We start from the raw sequence: 14,988 nt of genomic DNA on the forward strand, positions 1-14,988 counted from the left end.
ACTTTTTGGCATACCACCAAACACCTGCTTTCTGCTATTATTATTCCTTATTCCTGAACTACAAGGGTTAAAATTAATCCCCGGTGAAAGACCGTGGCTTAATGACAACAGCAGGTACTTTCTGTTTGCTCGGCCACCTCCTATGGGTGGTGCAAGCCTCAGTTCACGAGTACAAAGGACCTTCAAATCCCTAGATGGAAGGAGTGATTAAGGTTTGAATAGCACCTTTGGGCTTGGAGAGCTTGATTACTATTATTAATGATTTTTTTCTCTGGTGGTACCAACGTGCTATGCAATTATGTCAGCTGCTGTGCACGTGCAGGACTAGCGAACCTGCTGCACCAGAAGCAGCACAGATGTCTGATGAGATTTTTTTAAGCCATTTCCCGGGCTGAACAAATCTGAGCTCCCTGACTGTGGAGTTAATCAAACCTCCTCTTGACTTGGGCTCAGGTAGGAGATGACCTAGAAAACATTTCCCCGATTTTGGAGACGCCTGCCGATGAGATGTGGCTGGATATAAGATCCGCAGGACCTAGGCCCTAGACCTCAGAAACTGGAGGGATTAAAACACTCCTCACCAATTAATTGCTTAAAGCGCTTGGTGTTATTACTCATGCTTTATTAGATCTTTACAAAACTCAAATAGTTTGCGAACCACAGCCTCTTTGGACACAGCAAATACATGTTAGAGGAGAGAAAAAGAGCACAGATCGCTTCAATACTGGAAGGCTGAGATATTTTGCGGAGCCTGCAAGAGAGCATCCCTGAAGACTTCAGGCTCCAGCCCTTGCTGTATCACGATAGATGATGTCAAATGAGTCAAATGAGAGTTGACCAGACCTCCCCTCCAGAACAGGGTCTGAACAAGGCAGATGTCCTCTGAGAAGCTGGACGGATGACCGAGCCAGGACAACATCTTCTGAGGATACAGGATGGGAAAGGTAGAAGGTAAAAGACCTTCTCTTGAGATGATTATAAGGGGATATGGGAAATAAATAGTCTTAAGGAAGAGAAAAGCAGTCCTACAGGGAAGATGGGAAAATGTGTTGTGCTCTTCCCCTGGGACACCAGGGTGGCAACCGAGGCCATCAGGGCTCCATAGGTGCTCTACCTCAGGAGAGCGTAGGGGATGGATGAGGCTCGCTGTGGTACCTCAGCACCACACGGGACACATCCTAACGCGAGGAGGAAATCTTCCTGACTCCCACCGCAAACCACCCTTGGCAGGGAGAGCAGAGGAGCTGCCCAGTTTCAGGCTACCACTTCGACCCTGCCTTGGTGACACTGGAGGGACAGGCTCCGGAGGATGAGGATGTGCCACGCAGTGATTTCTCAGGTGTGGATACGCGGGTGAAGAGCAGGCACGTGGCTACATGCAAAAGTAACTTCCACCAGCTCTGAGGAAAGGCAGCACCAAACCCAACACATACCCATGTAAAGAAGGACAAAACTACCCTACCGCTACCAAAAGGGCCTGCAGCACTTTGCCAGTCCGTTGTAGCAGGTACCGGTGGCTCTCTTAAACAAGGGACACAGCAGGAACGCACACTCGCCCTTGATCTTCCGACACGTCACAGTGTCTGACACTGTAACTGAGAAAAAGAGCTGGTAAGCATCTTTCCTTGGATTTGCACGCGTGAAGAAAGCCTGTCCCCCCTGTTTGCAACAGCTCGATCTGCAGATAGCACAAGGGGCATCTCAGGGAGGTCGTCAACCTGCTGTTGAGTTTTGCTGCCACGTCTGAAAGCATTCGTGAGTTCTGCAAACCGTGATGCTCTCTCCCCTTCGCACCGAAATGGCTAACTGGAGTTGGACTATTCAGTGCTAGGCAGGCAGGTTCCATGCCAATTATCACACCCGCTGTGCGCGTATCACAAGTTCATTCCTCATTTACAGAATCTCTCCCTGTTTCCCAAACACAGAAATGCCCATCGGTTGTATTTACACTTACCTGCAGCAGCCTGGGACACCGTGGGGAGAAGGAGCAGCAGCAGGAAGAGTATCTTCATGGCTTTGGTTGACATTGTGGAGCTCCACCACAAAGCTGCTGGCACCAAGAGACACTGCAGGAGGAAGGAGTTAACCTGTACTTATAAGGCTTTGATGAATGCGACCTGCAGGGATTTAGCAATCTTATTTGGATCCAAATAATATATTTAAAGGATGCACACTGTAACCTCTAATTACAATGTCTCCACCCTGAAAGGAATTATCCTCTTAACACCGACACCTGCTTGTTCCCATGTCCTGATCCAAAGCACCATCTCCTCCACAAATAGCACAGGCAGGCAGATATTTCGGCAACCATTTAGCCAGAGCAACGACCACACGCACAAGACCCAGTTCCCTTCAAGGTATTTGCACGCTCAGATCTCAGAAAGATGCATCTTTGCCTCCAAAAATCCAGAGTATGCAGAGAAAGGAGTATTTGTTCCCATTTTAGACCCCCAAAAAGATTGCCCAAAGCCACATAGAGACTGAACCCAGAATCAGCCCCACGATGAAGTTATACCTCTCTGTGTGCAGCTCCAGCAGCACGGCTAACAGGTCTCTGCAACTACTCGTGCTCCCACCTCAAGAGGGGGTTAAAATAGGAGAAGGTGCAGCAGGGACTCCCAAAAAATCACCTGAAAGTTGGAGAAACAGCTTTGCATGGAGGAGCTGGAGGACCTTCATTTGCCAAGATTGCTAAATAAAATGTGGAGAGGTGACTTCACCATCCTCTGGATGTAGCTTCGTTGCAGACTTGAGGGGTTTTTTTAGCAAGAGAGGCTCCTGAGCGCTGAAATCCAGCAGAGAAAAGTGCAGCCAAACCAGTGGCTGGATGGCAGCCAGAGCAACTGGGAGTTGGCGGTGAAACTGGGGAGGGTGGCTAGCTCTGGGAATATCTTCTGGAAGGCTTTCTGGCTTTCTCCTTCTCTGCCTGGAATTGTTTTGGGGTGGTAATGGCATGTCTCGCGTGGCATGGGAATTTATTCCTGGCTTGGAACAAAGCCTTGGGGCAGGAGGACAAGGCGATTTTATCATCAGTCACTTTGAGACTGAGAAAAGACAGTTGAGGCACCTCGGGGTGGCTCCTTCCCGGGAATGATGCCGATGGAGGGAAGGGGGATGAGACGATGAGGTTCCCACGTCTTCTGTGGGTGACACGAAGGGTGACACCGCATTGCACCTGCACGAACCCTCGCGACTTCCTCACTGCTGGATTTGCAAGCAAAGTCGGTTCTTCAACAGCCCGCCCTCAGCTTTGGAAGAGGCTTTGGTGCCCGTTAGAGCCTTTGCTGTGCTTTGCATGCAAAAAGTTGGGTTTTCTAGGAATGAGCCATTTGGTATTTGTTACGCTATAAGTTGTGGAGGAGAAGGCTCGGAGACAACCAAGACTGAACTTCACTCGGGTCCAGAGCCTTATTTACTCCCCTAACTTTATTAAAATGCTTCACTGGAGCTGGGCCCAACAGCTCAACGTTGTTAGTTAATGAAACGCTCTGCTGAATACGGACATGGCAGCGGGACAAGAGGCAAAGCAGGCTATCCCTTCCACCCGTGACTTTTTTAACCCACCATATCCAAACACTGGAGTTGAGGATGCAAAGATCTTACGTGCTTGGTAAAAGCCAGTGCTGGAGAGTGAGCAGAGCCCCTGGTGATGCTCCCTCGAGGAGGGACGATCAGGCAATGACATCTCTCAGCAGTTTGGCTGCCCGGCCAGCAGCACATCCACGCTCACATGCAAATATCGAAAAGGGGTGTTATAGTGCGTGGCAGGGACAGGCATAATGTACTGGGCACCTATAGAGAACCCTGGAAACTGAGCTTTCATATTTCAAAAAGTCCATAGACTCAGCTGAATGGGTGAGAAATGTTGCTTCTGTTAAGCAGCAGAATCCAGGCTTTGTTCTCAGGGTTGCAAAGAAACTCGCTAAGATTTCAACAACAGCAAATGCCTGAAAGCCCCCAAAGACATCCCGACATCCCGGCTGACGTGCAAAGCTTTGGGAGCTTCCTGCACGATTTTGCGAAAGCAATGACGAAACTTTAGACGATATTTGGACCTAATTAAAAACTCCTTCAGTGGCCTTTCCTGTAGCGACTTGCTGAGGATTTAATTTCTAAAAAGAGTGGGCTTCCCAGGGGATGGAGTCTGCAAGGCTGGAGGTTGGGGAACAAAAAAAAACAGACAGGTCACATCTCCGCACACACACGGCCACCTGCAACCACCAACGGTCGGGATCGCATTTCGCAAAGGTTTTATCTCTTGGGTGGGAGCGGAAAAAGGAAAAATAAAAATCTGAATTAACTTCTGGCTCTGTGCATCTCAGGTCCCGGCCGCCACCTAGCGCTCACCCCCGCGGCAGACGCACGTCCCTTGTGCAAATGCACAAGTACCCGGGGAACCCCCCCGGGACGGACTCGTGCGAGGAGACGCCGGCCTGGGGGCCGCTGGGCCGGGCTTGTGGCAACGCACCGCGACCCCAGGGCGCTCGGGCTGCTGCAGCCGCCGCCGCTCGGGGGGGCCGCAAGACCCGCCGGGAGCCGGCGTGACGCAAGCGACGTGACGTAACACTGCCTGGCGGGAAGAGAAAAGAGGCTGAGCCGGGGCGGGCGGGGAGGGACCGGCCCCTGTTCCTCCTCCTCCTCCTCCTCCTCCTCCTCCTCCTCCTCCTTCTTCTTCTTCTTCTTCTCCTTCTTCTTCTTCTTCCCCCTCCTCCTCTTCTTTCTCCTCCTCCCCTCCCCTTCTCCTCCCCCTCCTCCTCCTCTTCCTCCTCCTCCTTCTTCTTCTTCTTGCTCCTTCTTCCTCTCCTTCTTCTTCCCCTTCTCCACCTCCTCCCCTCCTCCTCTTCCTCCTCCTCCTCCCCTCCCTTTCTCCTCCTTCCCTCCCCTCCTCCTCCTCCTTTTCCTCTTCCTCCTCCTCCTCCTTCTTCTTCTTCTTCTTCTTCTTCTTCCCCCTCCTCCTCCCCTCCCCTCCCCTTCTCCTCCTCCTCCTCTTCCTCCTCCTCCGCCTTCTTCTTCTTCTTCTTCTTCTTCTTCTTCTTCTTCTTCTCCTTCTCCTTCTTCCCCCTCCTCCTCCTCCTCCCCTCCCGTCCTCCTCCTCCTTCTCCTTCTTCTTCTTCTTCCCCTCCTCCTCCCCTCCGCTCCTCCTCCTCCTCCTCCTCCTTCTTCTTCCCCCTCCTCCTCCTCCTTCTTCTTCTTCCCCCTCCTCCTCCTCCTCCTCCTTCTTCCCCCTCCTCCCCCTCCTCCTCCTCCCCTCCCCTCTTCCTCCTCCTCCTCCTCCTCCTCCTCCCCCCTGCCGCGGAAGGGGCGCGCAGGATGCGCGGGGCTTTCCCCGGGCTCTGCTTGGCGCTGCTGGCGGCGGAGCGCGGAGCGCGTAAGTGAGAGCGCAGGATGCGCGGGGGGGCGGGGGGGGGGGACTGCGCAGAGCTGCGCACACGCGGAGGGGGGGCAGCCTCCCCCACCCCATTCTGCAGCCACCCCGGTGCAAAGCCCATCCGTTTTCTTTTTTTGAAGTTGAAAAATTGAATTTTTTTCAATTTTTTTTTTTTTTTTTTTTAAATTTACTTGGAGCATGAGCCCTTGTCCGAGCGCTTTTTATCAGAGCCCTTCCTTGGGCCGGGCCCCTCGGTGGCGACGGCTGTGCCACAGCTGACAAGCCACCGAAAGCCGGCAAACTTGGAGATAAGACGGGGACAAGGGCTGCGAACCCCCTCGGCGCCTGGGACTCGAATTTGGGGCGGGTTGTGGGTAACCCCTTTCAGTTGCCGGGTGCGCGGCCGTGGCATCCCTCAGCACCCACCGCTTCTCTGCCGTTCCCCAGGGCTCTGCGCCATCATCCACTACCTCGTCCACGGGCAGCTGGGCTGGTTCGGGCTGACCGTCGCCTGCGTGGTGCCCGGCTACGCGGCTCAGCTCCTCAGCATCCTCTGGTTCAGGGCGGACGGACAGACGCCCGACCGCTGGCTCCTGGCACTCCACCTCCTGCAGCTGGGCCTCTGGAAGCGGTAAGAGATGGTCCCCACCACCCAGCCAGCCCCCCCTCCCCGACCCAAACCTGCCAAAACCAAGTCGGACACCCCGGCGCGGTGACTTTGGCAGGTACTGGGATGTTTTGCGAACGGCGGCAGAGAAGGGAGCCGGTGCCCGTGCCGGGGAGATGCTGACCCAGCACGGGGACGCGTGTGTGCTGCGGCTTTTGGAAGCCCTGCTGCAGACCCTGCCTCACCTCCTGCTGCAGGCCTACGTCGTCGTGGCCATCGACCCAGCGGGCTTCGTCCCCGGTGAGCGCGGAGTTCCCGGGAAGATGCTGCGAGTTGCAGAAGGGTGATGCTTTCGGGTGGGGGACGCGTGTGCCCACCTGGGGGGGGTGCAGGGCAGGCTCTGGATGGAGGAAGGCGCTGCAAAGGGGCTGGAAAGCCCCAGTGCAAAGCGGGAGGGAGAAATGGGGCTTGCAGATCGAACACGGAGGAGTCTCTGAGCTATCCACGGCTTTTCCTGGCCGGTACGGTCATTCCCTGCAGCGTATAGGAGACCTCCACGGCCAAGGCAGTGCCTTGGTTGGGTTTGAACCCAACACGTCTTCCTAGTGATGGTCCAGCCCTAATCACAGCGCAGCGCTGAGCATTTAGGGTTTGGGGGCTGCTTTGTAGAAAAGGTGAACTTTCAGGCGCGCGAAGGGAGAAGTTGGGGCGCGGAGACGTAGCGTTGGGGTGCGGAGACGTAGCGTGCGCAAGGTCTCGCTCAAGTCAGCGTCAGTGTCTGGTCCGAGCGCAGCGACCAGAGACGGACCTGCCCTGCCGCTGCAGAGCTCTGCCCGTGGGAGAGAGCGGTCGGAGGAGTTCAACAGGGAAATGCCGAGCGTGCAAAGGAGACCAGATTCAGCAGGAATTGGTTGAAATACTCCAAACGGCGGGACAGCGGGGTGTCTGGCTTGTAACGGGGTGCCGTGCTTGTATCGGGGTGCCGTGCTACCAACAGCTCCTTAACGTTGAGATACGGTCCTACGATGCCGCCGGGCATCCTTCAGAGTGCCTGACTGACCCTGGCCCCGTGCAGGTGTCAGCGCGGGGCTGTCCCTGCTCTCCTTTGCCTGGGCTTTGGTTTCCTACAGCTGCTTCTCCTGCCTGATGAAACCTGGTCACCTCTTCCCACCGGCCGCGGCCATCCTCTGCCTGCTGCTCTGGAGGACGGGGATGCTGGGGACCAGGGTTTTGGCCCTGGTGCTCTTCGCCAGGCTGTATTCCTTCTGGGTTTTTGCTGTGGCAGGTAAGACCTTGTGATCATCTTCCCCATGTCCCGTCCCGCTGTCAGTCACGGGGATGCTCCTGGTACTGGAGCATCTTTGCAGCCTCCCCCAGGAACGGCTTTGCCCTTTCAGTCCCTTCCCTTCGCAGGTATCCACTGGTTGCTCATGGCCTTCTGGCTGGTGGCCCAGCAGACGGATATCGTGGCCCAGCCCTGGCGCTGGAGGCTGTTCAATTGCCTGGTGGGAGCCGTGTACATCTTCTGCTACATTAATGTCCGGCCCGGTCCCTCCAAGAACAGGATGGCCACGTTTTATGCCGTAAGTACCCAGGATATTCGGTATTCCACATGGGTGCAGCTGCTGGGGAGAAGCAATAGCTTCAGACTCTCCTTTCTCATCTCTCATATCACCACTTGATAAAAATCCAGCATTTCCCATGTCCTGACAAAGCTACGTGATCACCAAGGTGGATGCAGCTTCTGCGCTGGCTTTGGTTTCTCAGCAGCAGCCATACAACGTCTCAATAACACCAGAGTGGCTGTGCTGCTCTGCCAGAGTTATTTTTCATGGTAAAAAAAGGTTGAGACCTTGCAGTAAGTCCTGTTCAGCAACCCTTATATTTTAAGTGATAAGTTAGGTGCAAAATAAATCACCAAAATCTAGAAACTGGGTATTTTCTGTCATCGGAAGCGCGTCTAAAGCCATCAGAACAATAAAAGTGACAACTCTTTTCCTTCTGCTCTGCAGATAATGCTGATGGAGAACACCCTCCTGCTGCTGCTGGCCACCCGGTTCCTGCAGGCAGAGCTGAGGAGCAGCCTGTGCATGACCGCGGCCATCATGTCAGGGTCTGTAATAGGTAAGATCTGGGCAAGGATGGGAGTTGCTGTTTGCTGGGTGAGGTCCCCACCAGGCTCAAGTTTTCCCGGTGGGATGGGGGCAGAGGGAAGCTGTACCGCCGGCATGCTGGGCTGTGTGCGAACGGCTGCACGCAGATCAACCGCGTTCGAGAAAGGACACGTTTGGGCTGGAAAAGCAGCAATTTTGCTGGCCTTGAACGAGTTTAGGATAGAAGTAGGAAGGTTAGAGGACAGGGATACTGAAGGATGGGAAGGATTCCTGCATCACACACCTCCTCCCTGCCCTGTGCACCTATCAGCCTGTAAATCAATCCAGATTAAATTCAGTCTTGAAACTGTGCTCAGCACTCCCTTTCCCGAAAGCTGCTCGAGTGGAATTCTTGCATCCCTAAAAATGCTTGAAAGACCGGCTGCTCGGACACGTGATGCCCAGCAGCATCTCTGCAAAGGGTCTGTTGATCTGGAGGTGGCGGCGAGGTCTGGTCTCTGCTCCACACCTGACAAAAATGCTGCTGGACCTCGTCCCTTGACACTTTTCTGCTCTTTTCAGGTGCCGCAGCTCTGGTGGTTTATTACAGCCTGCTCCATCCCAAGTCCGCAGAGATCTGGCAGGGCTTCGTGGAGACAACCTGCAGTGCTGCGGCTGCCGGTGATGACGAGGTTGCTGGAGACAGCTCCCAAGCAGGGCAGAGTTTGGGAATTTGGGGAGACGGAGAGTCCTCGGCAGGGGAAGGGACCACGGCAGATCCCAAAAATGAGAACAGCTCATCGCTCCTGCAATTCAGAGGGTGTTTGGAGGACAGCTGGACAAACCATCACCACTGGCTGCTGGTAAAGCTGGCCTTGAAGACAGGAGATATGTCCAAGATCAATGCGGCTTTTGGAGATGGTGGCGTGGGGGAGGTTTACCCCGGAGGATGGATGATGGGGAAACCTGCCAGCGTTGAGCCTGGGGCAAATCTTTCCCTCCCCGCAAGGGAAATAGGTCCTCTGGGTGTTGAATCTGGTCTGACTGATGAGAAATTGCAGGCGGTGGGGAACGGAGGAGACGGCAAACCCAGCGCCGGCGCTGCGGGAATGGCACGGGAGGACGGAGCAGGGCAGGAGCCTGGGTTTTGCCCTGCCGTATCCTTTCCCAGCAGCTTCTCCCAGGATCCGGCCGAGGGCTCCTCTGTGTATTTCAGCATGAGCACGGGAGGAATCACCTCTCCCGGCGTGGGGACCGCCACCTCTACGTGCATGGCCCTGGTGCAAAGCGATGGCGAAGCCCAGCCTTCCCCAGGCTGCCAGGGAGGAAGAGGAGGAGGGGATTTATCCCTCGAGACGGCGAGCATCAGCCCAATCCTGGGCGCTTGTGCCCACAAGCATCTGCAAAGCAGCTCTTCCTTCGGCGGCGTGAGTGGCTGCGGGGTGGCAGGTCCCCCCAAAAAGGGCCCGGAGCCCCTGGGACAAGAGGGTGGCTTCATGGGGTGGCATCGCCTTTGGGACACCCACCCTTGTGGCACACAGGGGACTGTCGTGAGGAGCAAGCTGAGGCCACCGTGCTTCACCTCCACACCCAAGGCTGACCCTAGGTGCCCACAGCAAGGAGTGGGGGAGCTGGGAGAGGGGACAGACCTGTCTGGGTTGCTGGAGTGACCCTGTAAATTGCTGCACTGTCACCTCGGGTCAGCATCGGGGTGACTGTCTCGTTGATAGGGTATGGCAGGAGGTGGTGGGGTGTTAATGCTGGCCGTGAAGACTGTCCCCGTGGTGTCCCTGCCGCCAGGCAGATGCGGTCCTCCATCGCCAGGACATCACCGTCCCTCCCGCTGCATCTTCTACTTGCAGTTTCGGGGAGTTTCAAAGGTCTTAAAAAGCCTTAAAAGTCCAGGTTTAGGTATTTAAACTTATTTATGTAACAGTCCTGCTAGGCAGCTGGAGCATACTGCCTTTGATGTATTTGTGACGACGTCTCGAAGCGTGTCCTCTAACAAGTGCCTATACAAGCTGCTGGCCTGTCCCAGTGTGGAGATCTGGCTGCTGTCTCCAGGGGCTGGCCAAAGCAGGAGCCTTCTCAGGACAAATAAGTGCCTCAACCAGAAAAATAATGAGTTTTACTCTCAGATGCCCTTCCTTCTGGGCAGAATAAACCCTAAAGTAAGGCCCAGCAGTGCTTCATTTATTTTTCCCCCACCAGGTTCATCTTGAGAGCTTTACCAACTCCATTTGCTGGGGCCACATAGGAGCCCATCTTCATGCTGCAGATCACAACCTCAGGACCCTGAATTGTAGACAAAAGCCATGATGTCCTGCTTGCTTGCCCACCATCCCGTTTCCCCAGGTGGCCTTTTCTGCCCAGCCTCTTCCTTGCCCCCTTCCACCCAGCTGCAGATAATCCAGATCTGGCTGGATGCTCCCTCCTAAATTAAGCCTCAAGCCAAATCTCAAACCAGATCTGCATACTCCCACCACCATAAAATCCCCACTGCAGGCAGATTTATTTATATCGGGAACTAAAAGCCTCGATACAGTGGCCTCAGAAATAGCTAATGCTTCCAGCCGACATGGGTTTGTGCCCAGGACGTGGCTTGACGTGTTGACTGAGGTCTGGTCAGCTGCCTTCACCGGTGAACTCATGGGTGCCAGCTGGTGCACATCTGGCCGTGTCCTCCAGCTGTTGTCCTGCTGCGGGCAGGACTCTGGTGTTGCCATGGGGCAGGAAAGGCAGCAGGAAGGACAGGCATGCGATGAATTATTAAAAAAAGCTTCTCTGTAGCATTGGCTGCTCAGGATTGACCCAGCCAGACGATTCTTCAGGCTGATCTGGGCAGTGAAAACCCAATCGGTGCTGGTTTCGGAGCGAAGCCGCTTTTCCAACGTGGTGAAAGCTCCGTGTGTCCGTTCGGGGCCAGCACCGCCGTGCTGTGGCTGCGCTCTGCAGCGAGGAAGCAGACGCAGCGGCTTTTCCAGAGTCCTCCTCACTACGTGCACCACGCAGAAGGCAGCAGAGCTGCTGTGGCATTATGGAAATTTTTATCTGGTTGGGTTCACTACCTTTGATAATATATAATGACGCTTTAAAAAACAAACCAGCCTTTGCCGTGTCTGTGTCTCGTGTTCGGGGTGCATGTAAGCGTGGAGAGGTCCTCTGGACCTTGCTGTAGGGGATGTTGGACCTTGCTCTCCTGCTTTGCAAGCGATCTGCTGCACAGCTCCCTGGCTGGATGTGACATCCCCTCTCCTTTGCAACTCCATTTTCCCGTTTTCTTAGATTTTTTTTAACCCATTCCCATTCTACCCGCCCCCAATCAAGCTGTTTGTTTAATTGAGCAGGGTTTTTCCCTTTCTCCCGCTGAGGGTGCACAAAGAAAGGACACAGATATGAACGGGCACGGGACTCCACGTCCCCTCCTTTCTCTCGTCCCCACACTTTGCTCCCGCAGCCCCAGGACAAGTTGCCTGTCGGGATTTTCGGTGGGAGGATGAAAAAGGGGACCTGGGTGGGCACTCGGATGTGGCGTGCAGATAGAATGTGCCGTAATCATTTGCATTGACTCCAAAAATCAAATGCTTCCTAGGTCAAGTGATGGCTACGCAAATTATGGGCTGCCCTCAAACCTGGGCTGATTATCACAAGGCAAGATTGGGCAGGAAAAGCAAATGCATTGAGAGTTTGCTGTTCTGTGCTGGTCCAGGGCCTTGAGACGCAGAAGGATTTACACCATCTTTGCTGCACTTGTGAGAGATTTAAGTGTTTTTCACCCAATAAATACAGGATTGCTGCTGTTAACAGCAGACTGTAGGCTTTGTGCTAACTACACTTGGGCTTCCCAAGGACTGTCTTGAACAGCCATGGGTCTGGTTTAGCTGTAACTGAAAAAAATTGGTGAGCATCACGAAATGGTTGGGAGGGCTATATCCTACAGCTTAATGCTAGCTCTGGGGTGGCATGGGCTAACCGTAGACGGTAAAGCTCTGACAGCACTGAGCAGCCCTCGTGAAACTATTCCATGGACAAGTCAGAAAAGAAAATACGTCCAGACAGATGATTTTAAGACAGCAGAGAATACTTTTGGGCACAGGAGTCAGGCGTACCCCAGGACTTTGATTTCTCAGAGCACATCCACGATGCACAGAGGGCCTGGAGGTGCACCATGAGCTGACACCTCTGACCCCGGAGGAGGTGGTTGTGGAAATCCCAGATGGATCGAGGAGTCACGAAGAGTGGGGGGACGCTGGGGACAGCACCGGAGGGGGCATGATGGCTGGGGTATGGATGGGGGGGGTAGGCTGTGGGGGTGGCGTTCCCATGGCTTTGCTCCCTGATGATGGGAGATGGTCACTGGTGAGATCCTGCCGTGTTCCCCCCCTCACCTTCTCCTTGGGAGCAATGTGAAATCAGGTGAAATAATGTGGATTATCTGTCCTTAAAGACTTCCAGCCTGCATGAGAGCCCTGTTGCACCCAGGGTCCATGTCCCACATGCTGGGTACAATCCCGGTGCTGAACCACAGGTCTCCACCTATAATCTACATTTAGTTAAATCTTAAAAGCCCTCTTTGGAGTAGGAGAACTGTCCAAATGCAAATCACAGCTCCAGATACCCCTCCTTACCCTTCCCATCTCTGCGGGGCAGGGGAACTCAAGATGCCCCAATGACCTGGGGCACATCCAGATTTTTCCCCAAGACTGCCAGACCGAAGAAGTCGTGCTGGGACGTGTTTCTCCCCGTGGCTCCCTGTTCCTCAGCCACCAGAGGGAGATGCTGCTCAAGGCCACAAAAGCGGACGCCTTGTTCCAGGCGCTGCCCGGGTTATGGGAGGAGAGGAATGTGCAGGATTGATGCTGCCGTGGCATCGCAAGGTGGGAGCCACTGGGAGCGAAATGGGGGGGCTCTGGGGTGCTGGAGGTGGCCGATAAGGTGCACAGCAAGTGCCTGGAGGAATGTGACCGTGGTTGCGGGAGGCTCCTTCCACCTCGCCAGGCATCACCTGGCCACGGGGAAAGTTTGGAAGGCCCTGCCAGGTTCTCGCCAAGGCAGCATTCAGGGCCGGGAAGGGTGATATCCGTCTGCAAATATCCCATGGTGACTTAAGGTCCAAAGGCGCGTGTGCGAGGGGAGCCGCCACCGGCTGCGCTGGATGCGGTCTGGGAACCTGCCGGTTTGGTAGAACTGGCTCCAGCCGTCACCACCACGGTGCTGAGCCCCGATTTTCGGCAGCGTACCACGGGCGCCTGGGCAGGTGGCGGGGTTACTCCCCGCGCTGGTTTGTCTTCTTATCAACCCGCAGAGCACAGAGGTCCCACGAAGCCCAGGTCCTTGCTCTCCACGGAGCGACGTGGTCCTGGGCCGTGGACTCAGGGCGTGAAGCTGCACGAGAAACTGCAGCTGAGGAAGAGCGCGGCAGAGGGGCGACGAACCAACCGCTCGGGGGAACCAGCTGATGTTTCCTTCGAGTGTTCCAAATGCTTGAGGAAACCCAGCCAGACCCTCTGCTCCTTCTTCAGCATTTCCCATCAAGTTCTTTTTGGATGAGATACGTTATCCTGAGCTAGACCTCAGGATCTGCCCAGCCTTGGGGGATGCTCATCACCAACGTTTGGGCTTCAGCCACCCACAGAAGGTCTGGAGTGGGGAACGTCTCCATCCCACCACACCTGGCCAGATCATCCTGCCCGCTCGCCTACCCTGGAATGGAAGATTTCTGCTCATTTGCCTCCTCCGCACATTTTTGTTCATTTTGCTTTTTTAAGGAAACCCTCTCCAGCGCTTTAGAGAGGCGGAGGCTCGTGCCCCAGCCCAGGAGAGCTCAGCGCCGCCGACGCGGAGAAGATCTCTCGCCGGCTGCGAAAGGGCAGCGAGGGAGCAGAGAGCAGGAATCGACGGTGAATTTCGACAACGCAGGGGGTGACCCGCAGGCTCCCGAGGAGAACAGGCTGTGCCGCTCACCGGCGATCTAGAAAAAGGAGCGAACAGGCAAGAACAGAGGCTGTGTCCCTAATAAATTAAACAATACCTGGGCGAGCGCCTGGGCTTGGGGACGTGGCTGGCCAGCCCGCTGGCACCGTCCCCTTGGCTTGTTTTTAATAGGTCACTCTTGTCCTTCTGGCAAGGTGAAATAAAATAAAGTGGGTTAGAAAGGTACCGGCAGGGCACAAGGGTTGGCAGCAGCCCTGCCCCTGCCCTGCTGGGATCTTGCCTTCCAGCAGCACCGTTTTCCGCCTCCCTCCACAGCCCGATTTCTGAGCGCTGCCCGCGGGTGCCAGGTTTTAGGGTCGGTTTTGCTCGACACAGGGTGAAAAACATTCTCTCCGGCTCTGAGATGATGTAACCCCCCCCCGAACTAACCCCGGAAAGATTTATCTGGAAAAACATCTTTTCGCTTCCAAAAATATTGAAACGCAATACTTGGACTTTACAGAAAATATAAGTATTTGCCCTGGGGTGGTTGTTATTTGCTTGGGGTTTTTTTCCAAGCGAAAGCTTTGGACATTTTTTCCCTGTAATTAAACAGTTTTGATTTGTCTCAAATCCCTTTTTGGTGCCTTTACTATTCCTGTAAATGCTTTGGCCCAGGCTGCATCTCCGTGCCCATCGCTCTAAGGCTAAACAATAACACGGAGGGGGGGTTGCGGAGGGTAAACACGGCTAATCAGGACTTGCCTAATACGAACGGCTGCTTAATGAGAACCCAGGGACTGTGCTTCCTGTGCTGGATTTGGCTGGAGGAAAACGCTTTGTGCTCTCAACACCAGGTTTGAGACGGCTCAGTTCCCTCGAACGCGCTGGAGCGGTTTTTCCTCCCTCCCGTGAATCCTCCCCCACGGCCACTGGGGACGGGATCTGTGGCCACGAGGGATCCAGGGATGCTGGAGGAGCCGGGCCAGATCCTGCAAGTTAAAGGC

General features: G+C 54.8%; 1 protein-coding gene across 1 annotated transcript; it reads left to right on the top strand.

Moving 5' to 3' along the window:
• Positions 1 to 4,644: 4,644 nt before the first annotated feature.
• XKR5 (XK related 5) lies at positions 4,645 to 11,816 on the top strand. Its single transcript, XM_075048947.1, has 7 exons — positions 4,645 to 5,368; positions 5,816 to 5,999; positions 6,094 to 6,275; positions 7,051 to 7,260; positions 7,389 to 7,558; positions 7,988 to 8,099; positions 8,651 to 11,816. The coding sequence occupies exons 1-7, from the start codon at positions 5,311 to 5,313 to the stop codon at positions 9,736 to 9,738; spliced, it is 2,004 nt and encodes a 667-aa protein (XP_074905048.1). The 5' UTR covers positions 4,645 to 5,310; the 3' UTR covers positions 9,739 to 11,816.
• Positions 11,817 to 14,988: the final 3,172 nt, after the last annotated feature.

Source organism: Buteo buteo, chromosome 17 (assembly GCF_964188355.1).
Source record: "Buteo buteo chromosome 17, bButBut1.hap1.1, whole genome shotgun sequence".
In the NCBI taxonomy this organism is placed as follows: domain Eukaryota; kingdom Metazoa; phylum Chordata; class Aves; order Accipitriformes; family Accipitridae; genus Buteo; species Buteo buteo.